Genomic DNA, 12,187 nt, shown 5'->3' on the forward strand with positions numbered 1-12,187 from the left:
GTGTGTGTGTGTGTGTGTGTGTGTGTGTGTGTACATAGAAATACCGGGTTAGTGATGGAAAATACAAACTCAGTCTTTCCACTGACTGTTTCTGGCCTATAATTAAGACCCTCAGAGATATCCCAACTTAGAGGAATCCAAGAATTAGATCTTACTTCTCCAGGATTTGAGCAAATTTCATTCCCCACTTATGGCTCAGAGGTGAGTTAGTGTAAACCTCACACTGAAGGAAGAGACTGAAGAAGGAAGATGACTAATTTTTAACATTGTTCCATTCCAGCAAAAGTGTACAAATCCTTGCATGTTAATTAGATTATGAGATTTTTAAAAGTACATTAGCCTCTATCACAAGCTCCCAATTGGATCTTCCTAAAACTCCTTTCCTGAATTGCTGGTGGAGAGACATCTTAGGACTGTATGGCCAATCCCTTAGAACCCTGGGGAGTCCCACCTCACATGGGACCTGGACACAGCTCTGCCTGCCAGTCCCTTTCCTCTTCTGAGCTGAGTCTCTCCCATCCCCGCGCAGTGCCATGCTGTCACTCAGTCATCACGTTCTCTGTTCCTGCAGGCATAGAGCTTATTTTTATATCCATCCTCCCCAAAAAAGTCAGGAGTGAAGAGCCTCAAATGAAAATCACTACCTAAAAAATGTGTGCATATGTGTGTTGCTCACTTCCGCATCTGCAGCAGATGTCCTGTTCTCCTCCCATCTCTCCCTTGATCTTGCCGTTCCTTAGCTACAAGATGTGATTGAAAAATGTGATTGCAATAAAATATCTTACAGTGAAAGACACGCTGCTGCTAATCCCCCTCAGAAGACTTCCCTCACTTTGAACACACTTATCCCGTCATCCTTGCCACCTTCTGACACAGTTCTGGAAGTCCTTTTTCATAAAGTATGTTTAATTGCATGGTTGTAGCTGACTTGGTGTCCTGAATTGATTGACAGTGTTTCCTTTCACGGTCATTTTGACTTGGAGGAAAAGCCAGAAATCACATGATACCAGATCAGGTGAATAAGGTGGATTATGGCATGCTGTAATAGTTCATTCCTGCTGGTCCTTTGGATGGCGCTCAGCAGCAACACTGATGGTATTTTTTTTTATCATACCTCTTAAAGACACTCATGAAGGAGGACTTCCAGAACTGCTTTAGAGAGTAGCAAGAATGACTGTGTTTGAAGTAAGGGGAAGTAATGATCATGTGTCTTTTACTGTAATTTTTAAAACATTTAAACATACACTGTACTTCTCAAGCACCCCTTGTACTCTAGGTTTATCCTCTGTCTCTCCTATATTTTTCTTCCCGATCTCTCATCAGAATCTATAAATACTCTCTTATTACCCATATTTCAAAAGTAATTACAATGTGATTATTGCTGTATCCCTCCTTTCTTCCAAACCAAGGCAATCTGACTATGTCACTTTCTCTTTCCTCACCTCCCATTTGGTCCTCAATCCTTGCCTGGCTGGCTTCTTTCTACCCCTGCACGGAAGGGCTATTGCTAAACAATCCAACATGTTTTATCAAAGGACCAAAACAAAAAGAATCCATCGGGCCTTACTGGACCTCAGTGTGCCCTCTCCTTCCAGAATGGAAGGAAGTGGACACTTCCTTCCAGAATCTCTCTCCTCCCTTGCCTTGTGTAGCACCAAGCTTTCTTGCTTCCCCTCATACTTCTCTCCCTGTCCCTACTGACTTTCTGCTTTTGCCCACTCATTAAGTGACGGTGGTACTTACTGATTCCATAAGGCACATTCAGGCAATCTCTTCCCTGTGAAATCTCTCCCATTTCTCCTGCCTTCTCCTCTGGACCAGTAGGGTTCTTGATTCCTTCTCCTTCCTGACACCATTGTAAGTAGGTATGGAGCACTTACACGCTATGCTACAGTGACTAGAGACTGAGCTGCCTGCGGGGCAGTGTCTTTTGTTTCTGTATTCCCACTACAAAGTGCAGTGCTTGGCACACTATAGACAGTCAGTAGCTCAGTGTTGTTTTATTCTTGTCACTCGGACTAGGCAGGCAGGGAAATTTTTGTTGGCATAGTAATTAGAGGTTACGTGACTTGCCAAGAATCTCTGCTGTTTTGTAACAGGTCTAAAGTCTAGGTCTGAAGTACTAAAAGCAAGTCATATTCCATTAGGTGTTACTATCTGTAGCTTCTTTATATTTGGTTTTTCTCCCAAGAGCTCACCCACAGCTGGACATACACCAACAAACTCAATAAAAGTTAGAGCATTCTCAATTGCTAACATGAGTAAAGGCTCTTTGATTGTTGTGGAATAGATGTCATTGATAGAACTGAGAGAGAGAATGTGGAAGAAGAGGAGGCTCTTCTAGATCATGGCTGAGGAAAGTGGTGTTTCACACTGAGATGAGAACTCAACCAAACATGCATGGGCCTTGGAATTAGAGAAGTTTAAATGCAGATTCTCAGTCAGCTATTTATTAGTTAATCATTGACAAAATATATAACCTCTCCGAGCCTCCACTGGCTTTCTGGGATGTGGCTATAATAATAGCAGTAATACAGGCTAATGATTCTTCAGCCACAATCCTAAACCCCAAACACTTGGAAAGTTCCAAGTTCTTTATATATAAATTTGATGCAAATACATTCGGTGACAAAACTTGACTTAGCTAATGTTTATGGTCTTTATCTTGCTCAGTGTGATCATACTTACATTTTGCTACAGAAATATGAATGTGTTTGAATGTGGAGTTTGCCCTACACCCATTGTATATCATTTGTGGATTGTATTACCTTCCTCAAATCCAAAATATTCCAAGTTTTGGAATAGCTGGAGCCCAGTGTTTTGTATTAGGAGATTGTGGACCTATAGTAGCAGTGGTTGCTCTTGGCTTAATTATTACCAGAACACATCATTTCTAGCCATAACCAGTTAGTTAAAAAGAAATGAGAGTCTTTGACCTGAAAACGGGACTCATGGGGACATGGTAAAGACTTCAGTGACTGAGGTGGCAGAGGGTGTTTGTTTGTTTTTTAGTAGTCGTAAAGTCCAAATTTAACTAGGGTCAGTGGATAAAAATTTCAGGGATAGAAAGCGCGGTAGGAGGAAGCGGCATTACCGGATATGTGGGGAAGTGGCTCAGGCTCTTTCCCACGATGGTGAGCTCACTGTCTTAGACGGTGTTGGAAGACTGGATGACCAGCTGGCAGACCTTTGAACATTAGACGGGGTTGGGAGAGGTGTTGGATCCAAAGGCCCGCATACCTACGATGGGGTGACTCCGTGGCCCCGGCCTGGGCCCCCATCCCCGCGGACCCGCAGGGCTCGTGGGCTGGCGCTGAGAGGCTGACTGTGACCTCCCTGTCTCCTCCAGGTGTCCGTCTGCCAGGAGATGGTGACCGAGCTGCGCAGCATCATCCTGTGTCAGGACAGTATCCACCCTCGCCGGCGGCGTGCGGGCGTCCCGCAGCCCCATCCCCCTATCCCGGAGGAGCGGCGGCCCCGGGGCACCGCGACGCTCAGCAATGGGAAGCTGTGCGGGGCCGGAGAGCCCGACCAGCTGGCGCAGAGACTGGCGCAGGAGGCGGCCCTGGTGGCCCGCGGCTGCACGCACATCCGCGTCTGCCCCGAGTGCCGCCGCTTCCAGGGCCTTCGAGCGCGGCCGTCCCCGGCCCGCAGCGAAGAGAGCCTGGAGTGGGAGAAGACCACCAACAGCAGCGAGCCCGAATAGCCGGAGTAGCCGGCGGCCACCGACGTGGAGCCAGGTGGGGAGGCGGGAGGGCTGGGCCGGCGCCGCTGTCTCGGGCAGCCCGGACATGTCCAGCGGCCACGCTTCTTCCTGGATTCGGGATTCAGTCACTTTACAAAACGGTGAAAGAGCCTGACACCCCAGGCAGAGACACAGGATGCCCGGTCGGGGACCGGGTCCACCCCGAGACGTTCCACCCAAGTGGCAAAGGGATGCTGTCCCTCGTGGGCGCAAGGACCCATCTTCTCCCAGTGGGCTTTTCCCTTCCAAATAACAGTCTGGGGTGGGGGCTGTGCCCAGCCCAGCCCAAGGAATGGATGGAATCATCAGTTGAACTTTCCCTAGGAAGGGGCCATTGTTCCTACCCTGGGCCTAGTTCTTACAGGAAAAAAAAATTAAACTCAACAGGGAAGTTTTTCTTTTCTGGATTTGTATATTTTTGTTAATGTTCTTTTCTTTCTTCCCTCCTTTTCTTCTTTTGTCGCCCTCTCAGTCCTGTTTACTGGTTTCGAAGTTTTTGGAGGAGGAGTTGGGTTAGGGAATGGAAGTCTAAATAATCCCTGTTCCTTTCTCCGGGATTCTAGCTCGCAGTTGCCCCTGAACCTGGTTTCAGGTGCTGACCTCTGCTCGCTGTGTTGGTTGGGAACCTGCAGGAGCAATGCAGGACGAGGACCTGGAGGGAGGAGTGGAGGGAGTCTCAGCGAAAGTCTATTCAAACGATTCCAAATGCCAAAAAGCAATGAACCCATAGTTTACTTGGAGAGACCCTGAAATGTCTCAGGTTTCAAGGGTTAATCTGCCTCTTCTTTCTCTTTATTTTCTGACTTTCACTACTACTGGGTTGGGTTTGGTCTTTTTCGAATGTGGTCTCTGAAGAGAGATGAGGGAGAAAAACAGTGCACACAGCGTCCTTTCCCTGGTAAGGAGCAGAGAGTGTGGCTGTAATTTGACCTGGCTTCCACTGCAATGTGCTGCTCGAGGAAGAGGAAGGACAGGGCCACCAGATCGGTATGGTGCAACCTTTATGAACTGCATTTCCTATGAACCAAACTCAGTAGCTGCCTATGGTACCCCCATGCTCAATGCTATCACAGATTGGGTGATTTCTTGCTACTGTGATGTGAGACCTGAGTGCAAGTTGTGTGTGTGTGTGTGTGTGTGTGTGTGTGTGTGTGTGTGTGTTTATTAAATGGAAAGACCTTCAGCAAACAAGAATTTGCCAGGTTTGTGGAAGAGGGATGGAGTCCCTTAGCCAATCACAGGCCTGGGAAGCAAGGATTCTTGGGTCTTTACCACCGGTCTGGGCAGCAGCCACTCATCCCCGTTGTGTGACTTTAGGCACAAAGCATCTGACTTCTGTTCCATACACAGAGTAGGATGGGAGTTCATACAGTGATGCCTTCCAGGTTGTCAGGTGCTTCTGGTCCCTGCTCTGCTTGTAAGAAGTCTGCAGGGTTCAGAGCACTCACCAGGGAGGGGTGAGGCTTCCCAGCAGCTGCTTAACCTTTGCTTGGCATCGCCACTTGGGAGTTTCACGCAGAGTTGTCATTTTCTGATGGAAAACAAATTCTATGCAATTTCTGGTTGTAAACAGAAAATTCAGAGGGAGAGAGAAATAAACAACCACCGCCGCCACCTCCACTGCTGCCACCACCACCTTGAATGGAGTTGTCCTCACATTGCTGCTGCTTTGAATGTACTAAAATAAAGACATTTTTGGAGATGATGAGCTCAATTCCATGCTTTTACTGTTTGGGTAGGTCAGCATCCTCTCTGAGCCAGGACATCTAGTTAAAGCTGCCATCCTGGAGGCCCAGGGGTACTTTGGTGATTCCTATTCAGGATGCCAGTTTTGTCCTAAGCTGACTTCTGCCCTTTCATAAATTTGACTCCGTTTTATCTTTTTTTTTTTTTTTTTTGTAACCATGCAGTGATAGTAAGCTGTGCAGGACACGTACGTATTTTTGAACCTTGCCTAACACCGTGGGAAAAAACAAAGATGAGTGGAAAGGGCACCTGAAGGCCAACCGCCCACAGACCCTAGCAGTGCCACACTGCTCCACCCTGCAGCACCATCCCCTGCTTCTGACTTTGTGGTCCCTCCTATCAGATCCCACTGGGGCGGGAAGGGTTGTTTTTTTTTTTTAAAAAAAACACACATTTTTATGAGCAGGATATCTTGATCAATAGCAGACTTTTTTAATGGATTAGTGAAATAAATGTCCCCATGCATCATTTATAAGTGATGTTTCCCTCACCTTGTGGAATAAAGATAAGATTGACGGCACTAGGCAGTTTCTCTTAGGGGCTGACATGGCTGCTGCACCTCCGTCCAGCTGCTGTGTGAATTTGCAACCTTCCTTGGTTTGTCTCCACTTTTTATCTATTGGTTGTTGGCTTTCTTTCCATTCTGTATTTTCTATCTGACTCTGTGTACTGTATAAAGCAGTTTTTTCTTGTCTGTTTATCTTTCTTCGACTGGAATATTTACAATAAAACAAAAACAAACCCTGAAATGTTAGTGATGGGTGAGAACTGTTTTGGTTTGGATAGTATGGTTTGGTGTGTCTAATACCCAGGCACCAACCTCTAAAAGCAAATAAAGTAGAAATGTACTTTGTGCCTTCCCCTCCACTGCCCTCTATCTTTCCCTCTTTCTCTACCTCCCTCTCCACTCCCCCACCCCACCCTGTGCCACTCTTTGTTCAGATCCCAGGAAAGTCTAGGTGGCTTCTTTCAATTTTTAGTCCTGGGAGTCTGAGCCAATCCCCCCTCCCAAAACGGATACACATGTTAATGAAGTCCAGGATTCATGGGGTTTTGTCTTCCTAAATGCACTTTCACAGAATAGTCATCTATTGATACCTGGGGTAACTCTAGTCAGATATCACCCCAGATTCCACTGGGAGCTTGAAGATTACATCAATTAAAATATAATACTTTGCTTTATTTCTTTTAATTGCTCTGCAGGGCCCCAACCGTCACAAGATCTCTACCTCAGAACCCAGGTGGGGTGTAAATTGAGCATGTCGATGGCGGAAAATCTTTTGGCTTCCTCTAATCCAATGCTCATATGAGAATATTCATCCTGGGAACTTGCCAACCAGCCCTCTTATTGGTTAAGTGAGACTGAAATATCATGATAACCAATCTACCCGGGGCTACTCTGTGAAAGTTTATTAGTTTTGGATTCCAAGGAGTTTAATTTTCTTTTGGAATCCAAGGGGGACTTCCCTGTGGTGTAGGAGGCCAGAACAGAGCCAGGGCATTGCAGACACAGCAGACTGGTGGTAGGAGTGATGCTTGAGAGAAGCATTTGTGGCCCTCCCACCAGTGGGGTGCTCACAGCAAGGTAAAGTAGTCTGGAAATGATAAGGGAGATTTGATTCCCAAATGGTTGTCGGCTCTCCTGGGGGTAACGACAAAGAGGCCTGTTTGGAAAATGCACAGAAGGAATCCTTTCATAAAGATTTTGCTTTAAAGCTAGTGCTTCCTATGGGACCTTCTCAGGAGAAAAACTGAATCATAACTTACCTTGAGCTTTGAGTAATTCCATGAAAGGTGACTTTCTCCCTAAAGGCAAGTCCCTAGAAGAGCCAGACTGAGAGTGACCTTGGAGGCTGACAACTTGGCTGTCCTCTGGTGTGCCTGAAAGATTCGTGCTGACTTGCTGTCAAAAGATTTTTTCAGAGCAGGAAAAAAAAACAGTCAAAGCAATTGAGGCTTCCAGAAAGAGGACGGGAAAGAAACCCTGCAAATTCTAGAACTGAACTACTGGTCAACAGCTTCTTTGCTGTTTAAGAGCAGCTAGGCAAGAGAAGGTCTGGCACTACTGTTACAACTGATTTTACTAGAGTCATACTAATTTCCAAATCTGAAAGATGAATGGAAAGTGACTGATCTTACTATGAAGCAAATAGCAGAACTTGTGCTGAGATCAGGAAAGAAGAAAGTCTACAAAGGTGTTAAAGTGGAAAACAACCTCCCTGTCCAGAAATGGCAGAAAAGTTAAGGCCCTAAAAGGACATAAAGAAATTGAGCATGTAATGTGGCTATGTGTTAACTAAGTGTGTGCAAGCCAATATTTCCTTGGCTGGGGCTTCCTGAAACCTGTGGCTAATGTCATGACAGGCGACTTGATCCTATTTACAGACTAAACTGCATAGTCTGCATTATAGAAGGTGGAGGTTAAATATGCAACTGCAAAAGTCCTTCCGCTTGAAAATTAGCTCCATAGTGTCCACTACTCAGCATTTCTTGTGCCCAGTCTATTGTCTTTGGGCTATACTAGAGCAGTCAAAGGGTTTGGCAGCTTGTTGGCATTTCTTCAAATCGGTGAATGGCCTGGAGTACCTAGTACTGGGTTAGAGTCTGTGAAAAATAATGAAGAAATAAACAAGGATCAATAATCTCTCTGAGAGCACTTACCAGTAAAAAAAAAAATCACAAAAGAAAGCCACAAAAGAACAAGGTGCTGTGGTCTAAAGTTTGGCACATAAGCCAGGTAGGATTGCAGAGGGCTCCGAATTCTAGGTGGCCAAGAGAGCCAGAGAAGGCTTAGTGGAAGAAGCAGTTGTGTCTTTGTGTTGTTAAAATGGTTTTGATGTCTGGAAAAATGAGATTTTGCTGCATATGGCGTGAAATATGGTTAATTCATGGTGATGTATTCAGCTCTCCTCTGATAAAAGATAGTTTATTGTTGCTGGTTCCACCCACCTACCCACCCACAGCATTCCTTTCAGACGAATTCTGGCTCTCCTATGATGCAAATTCTGACTTGCTACCAATGCTATTTAGAGATTCTTGCCACTATCTCATCCCTAGACTTCTTTAAATTGTATTAGTGGAATTAGCTGCAGAGACAAACAGCCTCAGCCTACAGAATACAGAAGCGCTGATTGAAATGAGCAATGAAACCATCTAAAGTGGATTATGAGCTCTTTCTAGAAAAAGGGTGAAACAATTTTAAAATTGGGAGGAAAGACTGTGAATACAGAACTGAAGATTGGAGCCAATGTGAAATTAATACAGAACAGAATCCCCAAATTTCTGATTTCTGATGTACAGGAACGTTTAGAACTATATTTCTCCTCCATCCATTAAGCCATCCTGTTATCTGTAGCAAGAAGAGTCTGTCTGGGAAGTTACTCTGCTTGGATTCTTCTGGTTAGATTTTTTAGGAGCTTTTCTATTAAAAATAACAGAATGTAACTGCCATTTCTACATTGTCTGTAATTCTATAGCACCAAGAGGCCAGAACAGCATTTTAAACCACTAAAACTTGGTCAGATGTGAAGGTTAAAGGAAAGAAGTCCCAGGCAGATAAACAGCCCAGGCCAGCAATACCAAGAGACTGTGCATGCCCGCAAGCTCAAACGTGGTGACAGGACTTCAAAACCAGCTTAAAGAGATCAGATAAAAGTAGTTTTATACAGAGACTTCATGTTATTTTTCCTTACTGCCTTTTTTTTTTTTTTTAATGTAAGCTGAACTAGCGTGCATGCATGCCTGTGTGTGGTTGTGTATTTGCGTAGCAATTTAGCACAGATGTATAAGTTCTTGTCAGTGTGTGGTGGGTGGGTGTGGAGATGTGGTAGGTGAGAGTACGTGTATGTGTGAGAAGGAGTGGTGTTGTGATGTGTAAGTATCTGGTGCATGTGTGTTGGGTACATATGTGTGTGGTATGCACATGTGAGAATGTGGGGGGCTGTGGTATGTGAGCATGCGGTGTGTGTGGCATGTGAATGTGTGGTATACAGTGTGTGTGGTATGTATGTGTGATGTGTATGAGTGTATCTGAGTGTGATATGTAAGTGTATAATATACAGAAGTATGTGGTGTGTGTGTGATTTGTGTGTTGTGAGTGTACAGTATGTGTATGGGTATGTGTTATGGATGTGAGTGTATTTGAGTGTGTATAATGTATGTGAAAGTGGTGTGTGTGCGGTATGTGTGTAATATGTATGGTATGTGTGAGTGGTGTGTGTGTGGTATGTGTAGATGTGGTAGGCACTGTGTGGTATGTGTGTGTCTGTGTGTCTGTAGCAGTTCAACAGAGACACGCTGGTTCCTGAAATGTTCCTGTGTCCATTTCAAAAGGCAGAAGCCTGTCCCTTATCACTTCACCCTTCCTTCCTGTCCTCTAAGTAGGTACCACACCAGGGTTTGGTCTTCTGGCTTTAGTGGCTGAGTTCTTACTGAGTGGTCTCTGATGTAACCTACTTCTAAGCTGAATGTGTGAGGCAGAAGGTGTTTTTTTCCTGTTCCCAGTTAAGTGATAACATGCCTGAGCTGACTTCTTAAAACCTAGTCCCTCTTCACCTCTATCAACTGCAAAACAAAGTTCCTCCAGCATTAATAAGTGACCAGACAAAATGTTTTGCCAATACAGTGATTGAACACAGCCAGTGAGAACAAGAATGGTGAGGCCAATTTTCATTTCTACTCCATACTCATTGGTAGCCTCACTTATTTGAGACAGAAAACAGTTTCCCAAAAGGTCAGACAGTGAAATTGTTAAAATTTGAGTGGTCAGACTGGCCAATAAATTACAGAATTCAGAAATAACATTTTAATCCAGGTAGCCTACCTTTTGTTTTAAAATAAAGCATCAGATTTGCGGAGGCTGTCATTATTTTCAGAGAATCCCAGGCTCTTATGATCTTAACGTGGCCCTTTGTTGATCTTTCAACCTTTTCCTGACACTGTCCTCATCTCCCTTCACTCCATGCTATAGTCAGACTGATATGGGGAAAATAATGTAACTCCCAACCTGCTGGATGTCAGATACATCGAGTTTGTGTTCCCCAAAACAGGGAATGGATTTTAAGGAACAATGGAGGTTAAGAATAGAAAAAATTTATTGAGAGAGAAAAATAGCTCCTGAGAGACAGGAGGGGACCCAAAAGTGTGTTTCCCACTTAAAGAAGTCATATAGCCCGCGTGGTGCTCCTATAATCCCAGCACTCAGGAGCCTGAGGCAGGAGGATGACTGAGAGTTCAAGACATGTTTTATAGAGCAAAATCAAAAGGCAGGTACAACATGGGTCAAAACTATGATCAACCAATAATATTATAAGTATAGCCACTTAGGTAATATTGGTCCAATGGAGATGCAGGTCACATAGCAAGTGTGCATGCAAAAAACAAAGACCTTTCTAGGAAGGGATGGATCAGGAGGTTCTGGCCACATGTGGGTGACTGATGTCTATTTAGACTTCCTTGGGCCAGATGATATCAATTATAGTATAATCTTTAATTTATTGGTTAGCTCTTGGGGAGGCATGTAGGCCTGGTCATTCCATCTTTATCTTGAGGCCTATCCTTCAACAGATGCACCTCCAGCCACAATTGAAATGTGTTTTCATCTTCTGCACTGACGCCCTCTAGGGTCTAGCCCGGTCTCGCTGCCTATAACATCTCCACCTAACTTACCTGTCTATAATAAAACCACACCACCTATTCCTCTGGGATTATCTGTTTGTCTCATGCCTGCCTTTCATACCTTTCCTTAGGCAATTCCTAACACCCCTCTGTTCACACCTGTATTGCCAAAGCCTCATATTTCAGACCACCTTTAGCACCATCTCCTATGAATTTGCCTTAATCTCCAAGGGAGAAAAAAAATAAACTCCCTATATTACATCCTATGTGATACATGCACAATCACCCTTAGTCCTGCCTACCCAAATAAAACCTTTAAAGTGCACAGAAAACAACTTTTTCACCTTTCATTCTTTCACAGTATATAGAATTCCTGGCACATGAATGAATGACGTAAATTCAACTTAGAGCAAATCCACATAAAAAATACTGCAGGTAGAAAATTGAATGGCAGGGATATGCTAATACACCTTGGATTTAAAGCAACGATGTGAAGAACAACTTCATAATTTATATCAGGCAAAAATATGTCTTCATTTATTTTGCTGGGAATGACCTGGTGGGGAGAGCAGATTAATAATATTTGTGGGTGAGTAGTAGGCTGGTTCTAGTCAGTAGGTAGGAGGGGATGTTTTCTTCCAGCTGTCTCCATTTCACTACACAGGTTGCAGCCTCCCAACTCCCAAGCCAGCTTTGGAAAAATCAGCCAGCCTTTTCCCTTCCCTCCTCATTATCCTCAAAAAGTTATTTCTACCAAGGCTTGGTTCATAGGCTGTCCATCAAAAGTGGTACTTAGTTAGAAATGCAGTCTTCTTTACCAAAGTTATCAAAATCAATCTCTGTTTCCTCCTTTCTTGCCAAGACAAATTTCCTCTTGGTGGTTTGCATTTAAGATGCAAAAACATCATCATCATTTGAAGGGCAGCATTTAGAGAGATTACCCTAGTGGGAAGTCTGGCCAGTTTTGACAAGTTTGGAAAAATGCTGCTATTTTCCTAACTGTTAGTATTTATATCAAAGAAAGAGGAGAGGCATGGAAGGAAGGAAGCAGCATCTCCCCAGTGTCTCCTACATGACAAA

The 12,187-nt window shown here is 44.3% G+C and overlaps 1 protein-coding gene across 5 annotated transcripts in view; it reads left to right on the forward strand.

The window, feature by feature from the left end:
- Grik4 (glutamate receptor, ionotropic, kainate 4) overlaps positions 1-4,158 on the forward strand; it is a 368,414-nt gene extending 364,256 nt beyond the window's left edge. For all 5 annotated transcript variants that reach the window (XM_013511259.1, XM_013511258.1, XM_013511260.1 and 2 more), the window contains one exon: positions 3,350-4,158. In XM_013511259.1, the coding sequence (XP_013366713.1) occupies positions 3,350-3,706 (357 nt within the window). In that variant the 3' untranslated portion in view covers positions 3,707-4,158. The remainder of the gene's footprint in view (positions 1-3,349) is intronic.
- The last annotated feature ends 8,029 nt before the right edge of the window (positions 4,159-12,187 follow it).

Source organism: Chinchilla lanigera, unplaced genomic scaffold (assembly GCF_000276665.1).
Source record: "Chinchilla lanigera isolate Chin_1 unplaced genomic scaffold, ChiLan1.0 scaffold00011, whole genome shotgun sequence".
In the NCBI taxonomy this organism is placed as follows: domain Eukaryota; kingdom Metazoa; phylum Chordata; class Mammalia; order Rodentia; family Chinchillidae; genus Chinchilla; species Chinchilla lanigera.